Source organism: Meles meles, chromosome 18 (genome assembly GCF_922984935.1).
Source record: "Meles meles chromosome 18, mMelMel3.1 paternal haplotype, whole genome shotgun sequence".
In the NCBI taxonomy this organism is placed as follows: Eukaryota; Metazoa; Chordata; class Mammalia; order Carnivora; family Mustelidae; genus Meles; species Meles meles.
In genome coordinates, this window is record NC_060083.1 from 33,515,785 (window position 1) to 33,537,235 (window position 21,451).

The 21,451-nt window shown below is 40.9% G+C and overlaps 1 protein-coding gene across 1 annotated transcript in view; it reads right to left on the reverse strand.

The window, feature by feature from the left end:
* ANKFN1 (ankyrin repeat and fibronectin type III domain containing 1) overlaps positions 1-21,451 on the reverse strand; it is a 160,134-nt gene that overhangs the window by 101,099 nt on the left and 37,584 nt on the right. Inside the window, exons 4-5 of the mRNA XM_045983860.1 lie at positions 20,358-20,552; positions 18,238-18,351 (exon numbers count right to left, since the gene is read on the reverse strand). Of these exons, the coding sequence (XP_045839816.1) occupies positions 18,238-18,351; positions 20,358-20,552 (309 nt within the window). The remainder of the gene's footprint in view (positions 1-18,237; positions 18,352-20,357; positions 20,553-21,451) is intronic.

Below are 21,451 nucleotides of genomic sequence, written 5' to 3' on the forward strand. Positions count from 1 at the left end.
GGATTCCCCTTAATACACGTTTTTGGTTTAGAAGCCACATCAAATACAGAAAACTTATTGATGATAATTAAGCTCTGACCCATGACTATAGAACAGCAAAAGCCTGAATATGTTTTAATATAAATGGAGGCTTAGCCTTTTGGAGGAGTTAGTATCCTGGCTTCATCACTTACGAGCTTGGGCAACTTCTTAATCTTCCTCATCTAAACAACGAAGTGGATAGATCCTGCCTCCTAAATTGAGAGCGTTAAATGAGATAATGCATACAACACATACACTAGCTCGGCCATAGGAATAGCTCTGTAAGTATTTCCAGCTGTTACTCTGCTACCACTTCTACTGCATCTCTCACATAAACCGACCTAAGAACAGCACTTTGTTCAAAATGCTGTGTTTGGTAGACTTTTTTTTATCAGATACAAATTCTCTTTACCCTAATAGAATAATTAAACCTGTTCCAGATTTCATGCCCATAACCAGCTTTGAAGGCAGATACTATTAGACACTCTCAACCCATCAAATGTTTATTTTTGGAACCTCTCAGCTAGGGTATCATCCCCATTTCTTCCCCCTTTTTGCCCTCACCATGTTTATTTGGTCTTATGCCAGAAACTTCTTGGGGGTAATTCAAATTAGCATCCATTACAGATCAATCTAGAAAAGGTTGGTTATTTATTGTCAGGCGGATACATGAACCTTAGCAGTTTCAGAAACCAGAGCTAAAGTGATCTTATAAAGTTCTAGTTAAATCAACACAGGGATGTGCTAGTCTCATGATGATTTTCATGAACTTACCTCTGAAATGCTAAGTATTTTCTCACTCAGAACCTCATTCTAACTCTATAACTTATACCAAAGATCACACTGTACCTGCCCTTAGCCTTGTAAGTCTTACAAAAGCCCTTGGCCAAAAGCAATAAAATCTGACCTGACCTAATCCTGGAGTCGCAGTGGATAATGTGTGTATTTTTCATTCAGGAATTTAATGTGGAAATTAACTGCATGTGTCACATAGTCCCCATCTTAGAGAGAGAGCTTTTCTGGTTCTAATGTTACACAAAAATTAAATATGTAAACACTCTTGTCATATAAGACTCCTTACTTTCCTGATAGCTTAATTAAGCACTACAAAAGACTCCTTTGGAGAAATTTGTTATTTCATACAATTGGAGAGCCTGCTGCATGAAATTCACCCGCTATGGTCACAGAAATGATGGCAAAAGATACTTTTTTCTGGTTCCCTGACAGATCTGAAATAATTTGCCTGCTTTGGCTTACTGCATTATTCTCTCCTATTTGCCAATACAGGAAAAACACTGTGGACCTTGACAGAAAAATTTTGTTCTCTTTCTCTCTGAGATGTACTCTTGGGTTTTTCTGCCCCCACGCATGGGATACAGAGTGTCTCTTGACCTGGCCTATTTCTGTAAATCTCTTCCTAGGCCTCTTTGGTCTCACAGGTCTCTTTCCTTTGAAAGGGAAAGGAATCTGTTTTTTTCCTTCTCCTAACCCACTCTGTTTCCCCATGTATTCCATGAAATTTTTTTTTCTCTTGGTCCTTTATTAAATTTAATGTTTTGAATAGATCCATGTGGTTCAAATATCAAAAGGTATATCCGGTGATACAGTGGCAAGTCTCCCTCAGCCCCCGCTGCCATCTTCCCAGTTCCCAGACTTGCTCTCCCCCCGCAGGCATCCACCGTTCTTGGTATTTTAGGTATCTTTCCAGGTTTCTTAATTCACATGCAACCGAACAGGAATATAGACTACCCCACACTATTTTATGTAACAGGAAGCATATTACATGTACTCTTCCAAACTGTTTTTTTTTGGGAAACTGAATTTATCTTGGAGATCTTTCCATATAAATACATAATGAGATTCCACATTCTGTCCTATAGTTTCTGTATATGTGTGTGACAATTTGTTTAACTAGTCCTCTATTGATAGAGGATAGATTTTCTGTACTCTTAAAAACTACATATGCAGTTTATTCTTACGAACAATGCTGATAGGAATAACCTTGTGCAAATTTCGTTTTATAAATCCCTAAGCATATCTGTAGGATAAATACTCCTAATAAGGAAGGCTGGGTCAAAGGTTATTTGCATTTGTGATTTTGATAGGTATTGCCAGACTGCTCTCCATAAGGGTCCTAAAAATGTATTCTTCCATCAGCATCCTGTGAAAGTGACAGTTTCCTTGACTCTAATCCACCGAGTATGTATTAAAACTTTTTAATCTTTGCCCTTCTGAAAGGTGAAAATTGGTAAGTTAATTTTAAATTGCATGTCTTTTAAATGGGAGAATATGAACTTCTTTTTATATACTTAGGAGCCATCTGTGTTTCTGTATTAACTATTCTTCCCTCATTTTTTTTCTTATAGATTTCAAAAGCTATTTATATATTAGAAAGACGAGTCTATGCCTATTGTATAAAATGGTGCCTTTTAAAATGTTGCTTATAGTTGTTTCTGCTGAAGATAGTTTTTTTCACACGAGGTTGAATTTACTCTGGGTCTTGAATCATGACGATGAAGGCCTTTCCTACTCTAGTTTTGAAGGATATCTCCCAGTTCTTTTTCAGACCTTTCATCATTTCATTTTTACACTGAAATATCTGATCCCTTTATAATTTATGCTGCAATAAACCATGAGACATGAATCCAATTACATTTTCTGTCCAATAATCTTATTGAATTTTACATCTTTCCCCTACTTATGTGTGATATTACTTTTATCTTACACTAAATTCCTGCATTTAAAGCTACCTATGGTAGAAGCTTCCCTTCCAAAGCCTTAGCTTATCATGTACCAGTATGGCGCTGTTCAGTTACTTTGGCTTTATCATGTGTTAGAATCATGACTTTTATGGTGGCCTAATAATAATGATGATAACATCATCTTAAATATATATATACAGCACACTGTAATTTACAGGGGACTTTCACTTACACTACCTCATTTGTTCTGATCCTTATAATGTCACGTGGGGCAGCTGAGACTGGTACTTCTGTCCTCATTTCATATGTGGAGAAACTGAAGCCCAGAGGAGAATCTGAGTATTTGCCCACGATCACCAACAGAACTAATAGGTGGCAGAGTGATGATGTGCCTCTTCCATCTTTGCCAGTCCATAGTTCCACTTTTCAGAATGTCTAAGACATTCTCTCAGTGTCTCTTCCCCAGAGAGCTCGTTTGTTCCCAAAGGTTCTCTCTGTGCTACTGAGTTCTAAGTCCTATGCAGGACCTTCAGCTTCATCTAACCCTCTTTGGATCAAGGAAGGGACAAAATGATGAAATCATGGAATGCTAGAGCAGAATGAGACCTGAGAGATCATAGACTAACCTAGTCATTTTCTGAGAAAACAAAACAACAACAACAAAAAACAAAAAACAAAAACAAAAAACAAAATAAAACAGACCAGGAAACCAAAGCCAGAGAAGTTGTGACCTTTGTGCTCAAGATCGTATAGTTTCTAAGAAGTAAGGGCTAAGCCAGAACTCAAAGATAGTACTTTTCATGTGGTTTAATAATGAAGCAAAGGAGGGAAATGTTGTATGGACTTTTGAAACTAACCATCTCCATGTTTATTAAGCTTATTAAGTACCTCCACAGCCAGAAATAAGAGGTATGAATGAATGAATGATAATGTACCACGTGCAGGCACTGTGCTAGTCATTGGGTTTATAATGGTGAACCAAATAGGCAGTGTCCCTGCCTTCATGGAGAATAACAGCATAGAAGAGAAACAGATAACAAGCAAATAATATTTGGATAAATATGTAATTACAAACTGGGAAAAAGACTATAAGGGAAACTTACATGGTGCTCAGAAAGAATACAACAGGAAAACCTAATTATTTAGACTTCAGAGTCTGGGAAACCTTGCACTGCTCTCCCTACGCCCAACTCCAGCCTGCCGTGTGGTCCCTGCATCATCTCTGTGGAGACCCAAGATTTCATGGATCAGTGTGAAAAATCACTGGTCCTGTCTTATTCCCTCATTTCTTCAGAAGACAGAACTGAGGTTCACAGAGGAGATGTGACTTACCCAAAAAGGGCACCTGGCTAGTTAGAGCAGAGCCAGAGGCTAACGTCCTCCTGACTTTCTGTCTGTCTAAACATCCTTAGTGCAGACCCATGTTCCACTGCCAGAGTTTGCAGTGATACAACTCTTCACAAGTCACAGGCTCCCTGGAGACCAGCACTTGGACTTAGTTTATACCATGCCTTCATCAGCATCCTGCGTGGAACAGACAAATCAAGCCTTTGACAAACACTTGACAATGAATCTAGGTATTTTCTAGAAAATAGTTTCTCCTATTTTCCTTGAGTAGTTCATCAGTACTAAAGAATGAGCTGAACTGCCCTAACGTGAGTGCATATTTTTAGAATTTAAAGTACTTTGTAGGGTAGCCTGAATTCTTTGTCAATGGGCAACTTTTCTTTGGTGGTGAGTAGCTTGACCCGAGTTCTCTTGATAAGTTGTTTCTATTTATCAGTGTCATCCTTAGCACACACCTCATCAGAAGTAGAAGTGGTTGGTCCAGGCTGGAAATGGCGCCCATGGCAAGGAGGGCTCAGCTTGCATGTGGAAGGCCCTCACCTACTTTGTAGCGCCCTCCAGTATGGAAGTTGAGCATGCTAAACATCTTCCTGAAGTCACATACATTGTAGAGAGCATGAGAGACCTGAGTTCACCTACCCCATCTCCACATCAGTTCTAAGTCCTTTTCCTGGGGAGATGGTAGTTGTACTCTATTCTATAACTCTCACATAAATCCACTTCCAACTGGCTTTGATTATGAAGATGAATAAAGAGAACCTGGGCCACCACCCAGTGGGGACCACAACACTGGTTTGGACCATGACTCTGCACACGGACCAGAAGAGAATTTGGGACTTTAAGCTCACCTTCCCTGCTTGTATCAAAGGATGACCAGTACAATGATCTTCCATCCCTTTGCTTATGGCAAGAGATGGCTTAAATAAATAACTTAGATTGGTCCATGAAAGAAAAAAAGAAGTAGAAGTGGTTGATTAGAACAGAAGAGATACAACCCCATGTATCTGGATTTGGGTAACGTGTATGCAGTACTTCTTGGGTGTTATACACTTGCGACTCATGGACATGTCCCCATTTAACACCCAGGGTACTGGGATTAGGTAGGGGTGATGGGTCTTCAGCTTGCTTGAATGGCGTTTAGGGTACCTTGACTCCCTGACTCATTATGTTTCCCCTCAATTTTCTTTTTCTTTTCTTTGGGGATGAAAGGAGTGATAGATTTGGAGAATTTTAATATTATTTTCCAGGTCCACATTTAACTAACAACTATGTGACATGAAACGATAGAATAGTCAAGACTGGTTTTAAAATGGGGGAGAAACGGAGTAGCATTCTCCTTTAAAGAAGCATTCCAGAATGCAGGAAATGCTCTAAATACAGCAATGTTCAGGGCAGCAGCATTTGTAACAGTGAAACAACTGGGAGCAACTTGAAGAGCTAACGATCAAAAAAGAGTAAAATGCATACTGATGGATTCCCTGCGGTATGAATGGACTGGAGCAGCGCTTCAAAGCAGAGGACATAACATGGGGGGGTGAGATAGAAAAGAAGGCGGACAGCAGAGTCACCGAGAGTAGAGGCTCTGGGATGATGACTAAGGTTAAACTGGGCTCTTGCATGGCTGTAGGACCTCAGCAAGTTCCTCTGTTTGCCTCAGGCTCCTCAGTCATGAGGAGAGGATAAATTATACCTATTCTCTAGGGTTCTGTGAGGTTTAGAAGAAGCAGTGCTTGTAAAGCCTAACCCAACGCCTGGTATGGGATGTGGGCTTGACATATTCACCATTATTATTAAATATACGGTCTCAAGTGATGATGGGATCAAAAAATACCACAAGCTCCTTCAAAAACTAGATTTCTTTGGGCTATAGGATTGAGGGTGAGTAATTTGTTTCTTCATTTATGATTTCTCTCCTTTGCAATATTCTGTAATTATTATACTGGTCTTTCCTTTTGCCCCGCACCCTCTCTTCATCAGAAAAAACTGACCTCTACTGACATGCTCTGAGGCTGATCCCTATGGACTGTGTCACCCAGGGCCCCTTGCCCTCGGGTGTCTAGTTGGGTTCAGCTGGTCCTGGGTCTGGAGATGTGTGTGTTCTTTCACACTGCACCTCCTGACTGGTGCCCCCACCCCAGGTTTTACCGCTCTCCCTTCAAGTGTAGGGGTGCTAAGAGCTTCCCACTGTAGCTGGTCATGGGTACCTTGCTATCCCTTCTCCATTCATGAACCTTGCTCACCTTTCTGTAAATAATCCCTTCATTAAAATTTCTTCCAAATTCAAGCTGAGTATGCCTCTGTTTCTGCTGGGACTCTGGCTGATACAAGGAGCATACATTATTTTTATAATTGGGAAAATTTTATTTAAGAAGCACAGAGGACCACCCCTGCCTCCCACCTCCCAAAAGGAAGCACTCCTCACAGAGTGGAGAGGCCCCTCAGCTTCCAGACTTGAGGGTGATTATTTTTGTTTCGTTTTTGAGCCCTCACATGAAATTAGGCTTCAGGCTAGAACACCTATTTCTTAGAAAAACACACTTTCTCCTGGAGAGAAATTCTAGAAAGCAGTCGCGGGCTATTGACAAACTATAATGCTGCAATGGGATCTGGCCAAAATGGAATCAAGAGGAAAATCTCCAAGGGGAGAAGGTGGCCCGGAAGTGGCTCATCACCTGCTGTGCCAGCTGTGTGCTCAGTTGGACAGTCGTGGACAGAGCTGTGCCTTGAGTGGAGACCTGCCTCTGTCTGTGGCCACTGGAAACTCACCAGCCCCTGTGGCGTCTGGGCTCAGCAACTGCCAGGCTCCCAGGGGGTAAGTGATACAGTTTGTTCAGTCCAGGGGTGGGGATGGAAGTGCGAGGTGGTGATGGGGCTGGCTGGGGGGGTTGGGGAGGCTTGGCACATCATCATGCACTGCTGCACTGTTAACTCTCGACTGGCAGGCTGACGCTCCCCAGGAGCAAGTGTGGGGAGGAATCTCACAGTTGCATGGCGATAAAGAGCTGCCTGGTGGGCCTCCTGCTCTGCCAGGAGGCTTTGTGGCTCCAAAGTTCTGGAGGGGTATGTGACGGGGAGGAGGAGAAAAAAGCCACTCTACTCAGTACTGATGTAATCACCTTTGCAGAAACTTTCCAATGGCAAGTGTGTTGAAGACAGCAAGCTCAGGGGGCCCAGCAGGTTACTGAAGAATGAAACTGAAGGTGGTAGTCGGCGTGTGGGTGGGTGGGGGTGTCCAAGAAGAGAACTGTGGATGAGTGATCAAGGAAAGGGATGAGATGTGAGGGTCCGTTAAAGACAGCGTTGGGCAAAGTCAGTTAAAAACTCTAGCCTCGGGGGCACCTGGGTGGCTCAGCGGGTTAAAGCCTCTGCCTTCAGCTCAGGTCATGATCCCAGGGTCCTGGGATCGAGCCCCACATCGGGCTCTCTGCTTAGCTGGGAGCCTGCTTCCTCCTCTCTCTCTCTCTCTCCACCTGCCACTCTGCCTACTTGTAATCGCTATCTGTCAAATAAATAAATCTTTAAAAAAAAAAAACAACTCTAGCCTCAACACTTTGGGCCTCATTTTCTTTATACTATGAAGTAAATTCTTAAGTTGGTGAGCCTTCTTTCCCCAGCAACTTCTAAGCCCCATAAATAGGCAGACTTGAGTGCTTATCATGTCCATTGTGACTCCCAATGAATTCACTAAATACTTAACTATACATATGTTATATGTACATATACATATATACACACACATATATATGTTAGACCTGTGCCAAGTTCTAGGAATACAGAGATGAACAAAACATGCCTGCTCACAGGAGGTTTACAGACTGATGGGAAGGATCCATATTAGAAACATGACCACACCTTCATAGCTGAGACACGCATTAGAATGACCTAGCAGCTCTTGAAAAGTATCTATGCTTTGGTCTCTATCCTGCAAAGACTCAGATTTGATTGGTCTTAGAAGGGGCCCTGGCATGGATCCTAAGGGGATTCTAATGGTCAGCTTCATTTGAGAATTCTAAATATGCTCTAAATATGTTCATGGTTCCACAAAACATTATTCCCATGAAACATTCAATGACAGTCAAGTGAAATGTGGAAAATAATTTACTAGATATATTAGGAACTCTAAAAGGTTATATAATAAACTCTGGAGACTCTAAAAGTTCTATAATAAATATATTTAAACTAAAAAACATACCACAAAAATGAATAGATGTTTGTAATTTGTGAACATTATTTGAAAAGGCATGGTAGAGCTTATTAGGCAAGATTTGTACTAAATACTTAGAAATGCTCTCTGAAGAAATGACTTTGTAACAGAGACCTGAACAACCAATGATACAAGGTCAGGAAATGGGAGGGGGCAGTGCTCTAGGCAGAGGGATTGCCATGTACAAAGGTCCTGTGGTGGGGTAAATGCTTTTAGAACAGAAAGGTGGTCAATGCTACTGCAATATATGAGGTGAGGGGAAAAAAGCCAAGGTTTCTGCCTTCAAGGAACTCGTACCTTAGGGAAAAACTCACATATTCCAAAAACTCCAATTACTCTATGGATCCATGATTTTCCAGCTATAACAGGAAGAAGATGAAATCACTGTCAGGAATAATCCTCTTTACCAGCTGATATAAAAATTCAGTTTCATGTTTGTCCCTAGGTAACTTACATAATTTTTTGAAACAGTAGAAATGCTTTCATAAGTATATTGGCTTAGGGTAATACTAGTATTAGGTCATGTTTACTGAGCATTCAGGCTGGGTAAGAGGGAGAAGTGACCCAGAGACTGAATCAAGATGCCAAACTGACACACACGCCTGTCTTAACCATTTTTCTCTCCAAATCCTTTATTTATTTATTTATTTATTTATTTTTTTTTTTTAAAGATTTTATTTATTTATTTGACAGAGAGAGAGATCACAAGTAGATAGAGAGGCAGGCAGAGAGAGAGAGAGGGAAGCAGGCTCCCCGCTGAGCAGAGAGCCCGATGCGGGACTCGATCCCAGGACCCTGAGATCATGACCTGAGCCGAAGGCAGCGGCTTAACCCACTGAGCCACCCAGGCGCCCTCTCCAAATCCTTTAAAAGAAAAACAAGGTACAGCGTTTAAAAACATATCCATTATCTAGAAAACAAAAAAGTGAGCCATATATACTTCTCCTTAATCCCTAGCAGCCACTAATCTGTTCTCTATTCCTATAATTTTGTTATTTCAAGAGTGTTATATAAATGGAACAATATGCTGTGTAGCCTTTATGGGTTGGCATTTTCATTCAGCATAATTCTTGAGCGATGCATTCAAGCTGTTGTGTGTATAAATAATATGTTCCTTTTCATTGCTAAATATCATTCCATGGTATGAATGTACCACCACTGGTTTAGCTATTCACCAAACTGGAGGTCAGCTGCCTTGCTTTCAGTTTTTGGTTATTACAGTTAAAGCTGCTAGAACAGTTGTAAATAGGTTTTTACATGAACATGAGTTTTCATTTTTCTGGGATAAATGCCTACCAGTTGGTAGGATGTATGGTACTTGTGTTTCTTTTTTAAAGAAATTGCAAAACTTTTTCAGAGTGCCTGTATCATTTTACATTCCCACCAGCGTGTATGAGTGATCTGATGGCTCTGCATCCTTGCCATTTGGTATTGTCCCTATTTTCAAATTTTTTTGCTACTCAATAGGCACGTAGCAAAATTTCAGTGTGTGTGTGTGTGTGTGTGTGTGTGTTTTAAAGATTTATTTATTTATTTATTTTGGGGGTGAGAGATGAGTGAACGTGCATGAGAAAGTAGGGAGGGGCACAGGGACAGGAAGAGACAGAATCTCAAGCAGACTCCCCACTGAGCAAGGAGCCCGACCCAAGGACTCCATCCCACTACCTGAGCCAAAATCAATAGTTAGAGACTTAACTGACTGAGCCACCCAGGCACCCCTTTCATTGTAGTTTTAATTTGTATTTGCTTAATGCAAACCCAATGAGTTACTATTATATAATAGAACATGAATAGATAGTAGTAGGGGAGGGAAAATAGGTACTACTCTGAAAGGACTATTTGAAACAAATTTTGAATATGATAATGGAAAGTAGGGTAGGAAAGAGAAAAGAGGCAATTAGAGATTTGAGGAAAATATATAGGTAAGGAAATATAATCAGAGTACACTATTTGACTTCTCAGTGTCAAAACTTAACACACTTAGAGTAGGCCGCACACAGTGACTTCCTCCCAAAGAATACAGGATGGAAGGGGTTAAACCATAACTTTACTGCAGAGAAACCAGACAAACACACCTCACACCTCAGCCAGGTGAACACGGTCAGCATCAACAGTGATGAGTCATACTGGGAGCATGTACTTTTGATATGATGGGATGAAAATGGGTAAAGCTTTACCTCTGTGGTCTTCTGCCCCCAAACCCATATCCCCAGCCTAATCATGAAGAAAAATATCAGTCACATCCAAAAGAGGGACACTCTACAAAAATGCCTGCACAGTCTTCCTCAAAATTGTCAAGGTTATCAAAAACAAGGAAAGCCTGAAAAACTGTCAGCCAGAAGAACTCAAAGAGATATGATAACTAAATGTCATATGGGGTCTTGGATGAGGTCCTGGGACAAAAAAGAGACCTCAGGGGCGCCTGGGTGGTGCAGTCAGTTGAACATCCAACCCTTGATTTTGGCTGGGGTCATGATCTCCCCTGAGATCATGGGATAGGAGTCCCACGCTCAGTGTGTACAGTCTGCATGGGATTCTCTCTCTCTCTCCCTCTGCCCCTCTTCCCACTCATGCCCTTTCTCTCTCGTTCTCTCTTTCTCTTTCTCTCAAATAAATAAAATCTTAAAAAAAGAGAGAGAGATATCAGGTGGAAACTAAAGTTATCTGAATAAAGTGAGGATTTTAGTTAAAACAACAACCGAAATCTCCACATTCATAATAGTATAAACACTGCTGACTTAACTAAAAAATGGAAATATAATTAGGTGGAGAGAAAAAGGAATACAGATGAGTGTGGTATTATGAGAGTTAAATTCTTTTCTGTTATAGCTATAATTGCATATGTAAGACCTGCAATGCTGCATCAAGAAAGAGCCACAGAAGTATTATTAATGAAAGTAGACAGGTAATTAAAACTGGCTGGAGCTGAAGAGAAGGGTAAGAAGACTGAAGCATGTAACTTTTTTTTTTTTTTAATTACAAGCCTTTTAGTACAAATTTGGTTTTTTAAAATCCCATTCTTAGATCACTTTGGACAAAAATAAGATGTATATAAAAAGAGACAAACTTGCAGTTTGAGTCTATCAGTTTAACCATATACTTTTTATAAGAAATATTTCTCAAACATCATAGGAAGGTTGAAAATAGTAAGAGAGGCAGCAGGCAAATGAAAACCTAGAAAGCACTGTTAATTACAGACAAAATAGAAGTTGAAGCAAACAGAATTAAGCAAGACAAATAAAGCAGCTTCTCAGAGATCAAAGATCAAAGGAACAAACACTTTAGAAAAAGACAGGGATTTAAACAACACACGCACATTCACACTTTATACCCAATGGAGTTTACACATTCTTTTCAAACACCAACAATGGTCCATATACACTGACTTATTGGTTAGCTACATATAAGTTTTAAAATAGCTCAACAGCATACTGAGCACATTAAAAATTTTTCTTACTACGATAAAATTAGAAATTAACCTTAAAAATACAGCAAAAAAATATGGCCACTTAGAAGTTTAAAATGGCTTGCCTAAAAATGCTGCTTAAAGTGGAAATGATAAATTATTTATAAATAAATGATTATAGCACCTCACTTTAAACCTTTTGGATATGGACAAAATAGTAGTCAGGGGAAAAGTTATAGCCTTAAATACATGGATTAGTAAAAAAGGAAAATAAAGGAATGAGTTAAGTTTTCTAGTTAAAAAAAGGAACTGGGAAAGAGAATAAAGTAAACCAACAGAAAGTAGCAGGAATTGGCAAAGCTAAAGCCAGAAATTAATAAGGTAGGAGATAAAAAATAGGTTTTATGAATGAAAAAAGTTAATTCTTCAAACAAACCAATAAAATTAGACAAATGTTCAACAATTCTAAAAGAAAGGGCACAAATACATGACTTTTGAAATACTAAAGGAACCAGGATCACAGCGGAGATCTAAAAATTATGTTCAATGCTACATCATTCATCATAATCTACATGGAGCTTCCTTAATTTGGTAAAGGTTACCTACCAGACACCTATCCTAGACATCACACTTGATGGTAAAATATCAGATGCACATTGACAAAAGCAGGTAAGAGAGAAGGATACCTACTGTCCCACTTATGATGCACAATGTAGTGGGAACTAGAAACCACACTGACTCTAGTTAATAAAGTGAGATCCAAGAAAGAACAGAAAGTACTAGAAAGGAAGGACAAAATGATCCTTACTTAGAGATGATGTTTAAAAAAAATTGTAAGATGCAAGATATTCTACTGAAGAGAAAAAGACAAAAACAAAAAAAACCCTCACCATTACTAAGAGTTCAGCAAAGCAACCAACTAAAGATTTCTTTCAAACCAGCACTCACTCTTCTATTGTCCCACAAATAGACAATTAAAGACTCTATCTTGAAAAGAGAATTCATTCATAATAGCCATAAAATGTGTTAAATAGATCCCACGTGAAACTTAGCAGTTGAGTGTAGAAGTTTTCCTGAATACATAAAATTCATCTTGATTAGAAAGACCTGTTTTGGATGGAAAGGCTCTCTCCAAATTAATTTAGGAATATGATGCTAGCCCAATATGATTTTGAAAATTAAACTTGACAAACCAATTTTAAAAATTCATTTGGAAGAGAACATGTGTACAAACAACTGTGACATTTGGAAAAAGATTACCATGGGGAGGGGCTTGCCCTACTGGATGTTAAAATACTATAAAGTTACTCTGGTGTGAAAATTAATAAAAGGAAACACCATTTAAGATGGATTGGGGAGGCCCAGAGCAGGAGTTCTTATACCCTACTACTTATTGTCAATGACCCAACAGGAAGAGATGCACACTGAAAGTCCATATACTCTACCTACTACTATATTACTCCAGTAGGAAGAAAGGTTCTTCTCTTGCCGAAACAACAGTACGGCCAATCAGAGACTTCACAACTCAGCCAATGAAAAGCCACTATACTTCAAACTCCCAGTTTACTCCAACAGACTTTTTGTTTATAACACCCTGCCCAACTGCACCCTTTCCTCTTTGAAGGGTGTTTTTCTCTTTTGTTCTCTAGACCTGTGGTAGCTTGCTTATCCTGACTTGCAAGACTTGCAACTCTCCAGGGTTGCTAAATAAACCTGTTTTTTTTTTTTTTTTTTCCTAGTAAAATGACTGAGGGTTTTTTGTTTGCTTTTTTTTTTTTGAGCTTTTATTTTTAAGGTTAACAATGGCTATAGACAGGTGAGTGAGACAAAGAATGGACCGCATAAACTATTCCACTTATAGTTAATAGTCCCAGAAGAAAATATTGTCCCAAGTAAAACAGAGACACATACAAGGATTGCAATATTATATAATAGGAAAAAAAATGGAAACAACCTATATTTATCAGTGGAAGAATGATTAGATAAATTATGGCACCTCTAGCCAGGGAACAGGAATACTGTACAGTGATTAAAAAGAATGAAAATCCAAACACACTGACATAGAAAGGTATTTGATATATATGATACATTGCTGAATTAATAACAAATCTAGGCGTGCCCGAGTGGCTCAATTGGTTAAGTGTCTCCCTTTGGCTTGGCTGGTGAACTCAGGATTCTAGGATTGAGCCTGCATGGGGCTCTCCACTCAGTGTGGAGTCTGCTTCTCCCTCTTGCTCTCCCTCTGTGCTCTCTCTCAAATAAGTAAAATCTTAAATCTAGTTGTAGGATTAGACTGTGATAATTTTAGCACACAAACAAGCCTCTGTGTGCTTATACATGTGGGTATGTGCATCAAGAAAGGATTTGTAAGGCCCTACATGGTACTCATAACAGATCAGATTTGTGACAGGGCTGGGCCACCGGGGGAATGGTAAATCTTTTACCTTGTCTTTTATATAACCTGTACTGTATTGTTTGAGGGTTAAAAACTTGCCTAAATGAAGAAAATGCAAAAAGGCTATGCTTAACAACATACCATACTGGAGAAGGGTTTTAAGGTGGTTCACAAGATGGTCGAAGAGTCAAATGGCTGGATCCTGACAGCTTAGCCACCATGGAGGAATTGAGAAGTGACCTATAAAGCCTGCAGAAGCCTAGATGAAGGAATTTGAATAGGGCTGCCATTCTCCTGCTCTCACTGGACCTGCTGCTTTTCCTCATCATACATTTATAGTTGCTGAACTTATTGCTATATTTTTACTTGTATGCAAAAATGTTAGCCCACTGAGTTTCCTGTCCCCTGTACATAACATCTTCTGCCTCTCCTCGTTGCTTCTCATCTGTAAACTTTTGGTCTCACCCCCACCCAAATAGGCTAACTAAAATGATAAATCCTTTAGTTTTGTGAAATCAAGTCAGTTCAATCTACCAATGAGGGTAGCTACCTCATGCTTAGGATCAGACTAATTCTTCAATTATTTAAACATGGAAGATAACTATAGTCTCTAATGTAATGCACTTTTCTCTTTCCAATTATAAGGTGTAGGAGGAAAAAATTATAGAAGGGGTAAAAATAATATAAATACTAAGCACTGTGCACCCAAGCCCCATGAAGTCAGTTTTTTCTTTAGTCTTATGAAAAGATGGCCCAGGTGATTAAGTCATGGTCAAGTTCATGCTATTACTACAAATTGTTGACCCTAAGGACTCTCTAGAAGCCGCACTGCTCCCGGACATCTCTGTGGAATTCTTTGGCTTTCTTTCTTTCTGGGAAATAAGCTGGGAGGTGGCAGTTGGCAGAAGTACCACCTGGTCTTTGCAGGAGGAGATACACTACCAGCTCCTGAAAGGTCCTGGCAATTTCTGCAAGGGGAAATGCTTTTCAAAATTTTTTTCTTTAAGAGAATGCCATCAATTGAAGAGGAGTTAAATAGTTTGCTATTACAAGCCTTTGTAGGAAGGAATTAAGGTGGTGGCTTCTAAACTGTTGGAGAAGGAGGTGAGAAGAGATGGGGAAGGGCACCACCCAAACCAGTATACTGCCCACACCCAGTAGGGCAGCTACTGAAGCATCTCATCATTGGCAAAGCCTGAGGGTCACCATGTCAAGCCCTGCTTTTAAAATAAAGATAGAAAATAATTCATCCTGTGGATAGAAAACAGATGCCGCACAGCATCTGTCAAAGGATACTTTCCTTTCCATTCCCAACATGGCAACAAGCAGCAAAATCACTTTTGAACATGCTCTCTCCTTTGGGAATGCAGAGAAATGACATATCCTCTGCCAATGGGAGCTGCAAGCAAGTTACCCAAGGCAAGGGGGAGAACATGCAGAATGAAATTCTGGCAACTGTCCAAAATATCAAAGTGTTTGAAATAATCCTGGTTTGGCTCTATAAGCCATGGAAATTGGTGAGATGGGACCAAAAGATGCCAGTGCTCTTTGAATCCAAAGAAGAAATACCTGGAAATAGACAGTCATTCTCTTAGCCCCATTTTCCCACCTTTAAGGGAGAGGGAGGCAGAAAACTCCAGTGGGTCTTACTCAAAACTGTTTCTGGGTTTTAAACTGAAATTGATGCCTTTAATGTCCAAGTTGTGACAGCGGTTGGCCTGGTGCTTGGTCCCTGGGCCTGAAGAATGCTTATAAAGAGATGCTCTTAGAAAGGTTTCTGGATATCAACAAACTCAAAAAACCAGAACATGTTAATGAGTTGAGTGTACACACATGAGAAACGGAAGGATTCAGATTTTCGTTGAAACACAGGCTTTGGTATGAAGGGGGAGAACATCCAGTTGTCAAAACAAGCTTGAGGTTTTGTGAACCCAAAAATTCTGGAGAGCAGTTTGAGATGTTTTCCAAACCCTAAATACTGTAGGGGTAAGCCCTCCCTCTAACCAATTAGATAACTGACATTTCATTCTGTGGATTTCTCAGTTGTTTCTTCTTTTTTAAAGCAAATAAATAATTAGCCTTGTTTCAGGGTAATTTTGCTAATATTTCTGTAATTAAATAATGACTTCAACTGAATTAAAAACTGTCCTACTGTCTCTGGGTGCAGGAGACTGCCAGCTGTTTTAAATAACCCCTGAGAGTGGCCAGGTTAAGGACTCAATTTATGACCTTATAAATTAACACAAGGAAACTTACTCCATAATGCAACAGACAATTCTATTTATAATGCTTAATTAATCCCCTCCAGTCGCTAACAGAACCCACTTGTGGCTTTCATTTTCAACCTCACCCAAATGCAAGTCTCCTGAGATGAGACGTGTTAATATGTGAATGCTCATCGAACTTGCTGGCACGATGGTCGAGTATTAAATAGCTGACAGTCTGGATAAATTAGCTCCCGATAGCTCACTAATCAAATGTAAGAAGAAAATGTCGAGTTTGGCAGTACTGATGAAACCCTTCATCACAGCCCTGAGCTGGAGAGAGGTAGAGAGAGGGGAAAATGTCCAAGTCTGACACTGCCTGCAAACTCTGGCTCTGAGTTTCAGGAAGTCCTGGCAGTGCAGGCAACCAAGACAAAGTATCAGAATTGTATCAGAGGATGCCGCGGGAGGCCACCTTGGGTGGCTTCATTTGTCTTTTGTCACTAGTACCCTCAGGCTACCTTCTCTTTGATACAGAAAATCCAAAATGGTAACAAATGCTAGGCTGCCTTACCTCAGATAGTACAAACAGAGTGGAGTTATCTGGAAAATTCCAAGTACCTTAGAAAGCTACAGGGTGTGGGCAGAGTAATATTTGCAGACCTAGAAGATTCTCGGAGGGAAGAGGCCCTGGGAAGGAGACAGGAGGCACATATACTGCTTGGACACAGGACTGCTGCCTTATGGGCTGGCATCTGGGAATCTATGCACGGAGGACTTTATCAAGTTGTGGGACCATTCAGACTGCTTCCATATGTCCTCCTGAGTCAGGAAAATCGACTTTGCTCTTTTTTTTTGGCCACCACATTCGGGAATCCACATAATGGGATACTTCTGGCTCTGGTTTGTGTCTTCAGGCAAATTCCTTAACCTCAGTGCTTCAGTCTTCTCGTCTACAAAGTGGAAATCCTAACAGTGCCCACTGCTAGGGCTGCTGTGAAGATCACATGCAGTTAGTACAGCTGATGGCTTGCCAAGGTGCCAGGTATACAGTCGGTGCTCTGCAGCCTTGGCAGTTCTCATCACAGTGTCATTCTGCAGTCCTGCAACCCAAATCTTTCACCATCTACCTCTGATCCTGTCCCTACCTAATTCAGTGTTCTGCAGAGTTCATCAAATAATGTCAAAAACTCTTTAATTTGAATTCAGGTCTTGGTGTGCCCCTGCCTCCTGTCCTCATTTTTCTCTGTGCTCTTACATTTCACCGTGCCTTTTCATGAACCCTCATCGCCCCTGGAGCCACAACTGGTTCCCTCACTCCCTTTTGCCTGTCTTAGCGTGTTCTTGCTTCACAGGTATAAACCTGTGCCCACTGCTCTCTCCACATGGAGAATACTTTCCCCCTCAACATCTTTTGGTCCAGATCCTAGCCATCCGTGAAAGCCAAATGCCATCTGCACCTTGGGGCCTTTCTGATCCTATCCTGTTACCTCCCTCTTTCTCTTCTGACCTCTTATGTCCTTTATCTTTTTTTTTTTTTAATCCTTAACTCTAGTTTACCTGCTGTTATAGGTATAAATTCATATGCCCTGCTACTTAGTATGTTCTATATCCCACCCTCTGAGCTCCTTGGATGGAGGCTGATTCTTCCTACTTAGTTCTGTCTCCAGACCTATACTATGCACAAAACAGGCCTTCTGCAAACAAGAATGGAATTAATATTTTGGAGGGGCTTGGCATAATGACAGCCCGGTCCTATGGTCCATCTTCTCTGTGACTTATTAACCTTTAGCTCTGTACATGAGTGCCTATGGAAGTATTTCAACTCAAAAAGTACATGGGATAGAAAAAAAATCTACCAGCAGGAAAAACAAACATACAAAATGCACAACTGATTCCCAAACAATGGATTGTTTTTTTAAGAAGAAACAATGGAAAAAAAAATAGGAGTCTGGTACCTTTATATCTGGTTACTACAGCTGCGTTGACACTAAGAGGCTCTTGAAAGCTGACAGTGAGTGCCGTGCTGCTGGTTACCATGAGACAGGCGTTGGTTGGCACCTCAGGGGCTCCTGGGACAGAAGGAAAAACGTAAGGATCTTAACATTGCAAATCCTTTTTAAACAATGTTCCTACCTCTTCAAAGGGTGCCCTGAAACACACACTATGGAAACATTTGTTTGTAGAGCCTAATAGCTTTTGCTTTTGAACATTTTCATTAGAAGTCTCAATGGCCTTTATTTGTTGCCATCATGGTCTTATTTGAGCATTAGAACTTCTTCTGAAAGGATAAATAATACCAGTTAAGCCTTCCCAAAGTATCCTGGAAACACAACAGGAGATTGGCCTGGACCAGTGGAGAGGAGGCCAGGAAGTGTTAGCAGGAGCCGGCTGCTGATAGAGACTGCTACATTTCATGAAGTACTTTCATGGAAAACATTTCACTAGAGCCTTTCTGCAACCCTGCTGGATAGAAAAGGCAAGTGGAGCATGTGCCTATTGAGGATGAGGAACCTGCAGTCCAAAGAGGCCACACTACTTGTTCAAGGACACAGCAGACACACAGCTAGGACAAAGCCCCATGACTTCAGGGGCCTGATTCTGGGCTCTTGCCAGGACAGAATGCCAACCTGACTTCTCTGATGGTGCCTCCTATTACATCACATAACATTTTCTGAAAAAGAATTCACAGACGAATGTCATACCTAATAACCTTGGGTTTTAAAGGACTCCTGATAGTTCTAGGTGTTCCTTAACACCCAGAAGGCGTTTTGTGATTTAGAAAATTCCCTCTCAAATGGCAGTTAAGTCTAAAACTATGGTTGCTTCTAGTAGTAATCTGTCCTAAATGAGGCACAATTGCAAATGCATTTATTAAAACAATTGCTGCATGTCTCTTTTTTAAAATTAAAAAAACACATGTATCAGCACTGCTGAAGAGACTGTTAATTTTTTTTTTTTTTTAAAGATATTATTTATTTATTTGACAGAGAGAGAGATCACAAGCAGGCAGAGAGGCAGGCAGAGAGAGAGGAGGAAGCAGGCTCCCCGCAGAGCAGAGAGCCCGATGCGGGGCTCGATCCCAGGACCCCGAGATCATGACCCGAGCCGAAGGCAGCGGCTTAATCCACTGAGCCACCCAGGCGCCCCGAGACTGTTAATTTTGAAACAAACTTTCATTAATGTTAATTTTGAAACAAACTTTCATTAATGTCGCTTAAGCTGTTTGCTTTAAGAGAAAGGATGAGGCTTAGATGCAGTCCTTACTATACAGAACTGCTTCAGAGAACAAGATTTTCACTGCCTTCAGTCTTTACCTATAGGACAAAGCAGAGGCAGATATTCCCAAACTAATGAACTGATCCTTTCCCTTATATTTAAATCCTCAAGTCTAATTTTTTTCATTGTTGTTTAAACAATGAAATGATCTCCTTTTGGAACAAGATTTTGATATTTCCCAAGTGTCTGAATTTGATACTTTTGTATATTAGGGACTGGTGTACACTGTACCTTCCAGAAACAAGGCTTTCCTTAAAACTAACAAAAGGAATCGACAAAGAGAATGGAAGGGCAGACAAAGCATAATTCAGGGGCTGACTGACTACTCTCTGTGGCCTGTATTAACTGAAGGTCGGTTTATATAAGCGCTCTATAAAAAAAAAAATGTAGTAGAGAGTTGAAAACAACTTAAACTTGGGTTGGAGGCAGGAACTGGACAAACAAATATTTTCCACCTCCCCATCCCAAAATACAGCCACTTAGGGTATCAGACCATCCAGGTTATTAGGCATTGGGGCGTATCGGGTGGAAAGCACTAGATGAGTGTGACATGGTGGAGAGAGGCCAGCAGCACTGAAGCCTCATGGCTGTGGTCAGAGAACCTACTGGGAGCCAGAAAATCAAGCAAGACAAAAGATCCTTTTACAGCCGCCCAGAGTCCTCACTCCAAATAGGCTGACAACGGCCATCCATGACCCTGGAGCAGAGTCAGGGAAAAAAAAATCAGTAAAAAAAGGCCTGGCTGTGTCCAACCAACCCGGCTTCTAGTTAAATGCAGAAGTCTTCTGCTTATACTCACTGGCGTGCTCGAAGCCAGTCCTCATGCGTCTGTACAGTCGACACCGCCACTCCCAAGCTCTCAGCTGTTTTTCCTTCTCTGTGCTGTCCAGACTTGGTCCTTCGTTCTCCACCTGGGCAGACAGTTCACTCACCCTCTGCTGGGCTTCCTGCACCAGCGTGGTGAGGTGCAGTGCTCGGCTTTCCAGGCTGACAACTGCAGGGAAAGACATGGGTGACTGCTTTCTCTTTCTGGGGGAACACTGCTTCGTGGGCAGGGGAGTTAAGAGTTGACTTTGGGGTTAAAAAATGCCTAGGGTAAATCTATGTTCCTTACTAACTGACTCATCAAACAAGGTCTAAGTGGTGACGCCGCCAACTAGATTAAACGTTAAGTCCATCAATTTCAGATATGTTCATTGCCCTGGGGCCCTCCTGCCGTATGTGCCCCGAATAGCTGGCTAACGTAGTTCATTAGAGTCCCACCATCAAGGACCCATGAGGACCACTTCTAACCCACTGCACACAGGCGTCTCAATGACCTTTGCAAAGACAAACATTTAGGGCCAAAAGCTCTTGTAGGGCTAGGAAGGTGGTAGGAAAAGGCATCCAAGAGGCAAGCTGCATTCTGTTAAGGTTTTTTGGTGTTTTTTGATGGGGTAGAAACTGATTAGAATGTTCTGCTCTTAACCACATTCTGCCCAGCTCACAGACATTTTTGTACATATGTCTTAGTGGCATAATTGTGTTGTAATTAACCAATTTATTTATTGCTGACGAAGTATTCCACTCCCACTGCCACAGTAGCGGTGGTGAGTCCTCATGACTGGGTGTGACCAGGCTATGATCTCCTAACAATTCCAACTCTAATCAGGATCTCAGGGAAGGAATCGTCTCTGCAGATGCCTATGCTCATCAGCAAGTTCTACTACTCTTCTTCCTGAGAGAGGTTATACAGTTGGATGTTTCTGTTTTACTCCATACATGGTGTCAATGTGAAATTCACGTCATACTATTCAGCTGACCCGCCCTTGTGAGAGTGAATGTTCATGACAGTGACACAACGTTTCACATTCGTGTGTCAGGTTTGGAAGCTGCTTCTGGGGGTTTCCTCAT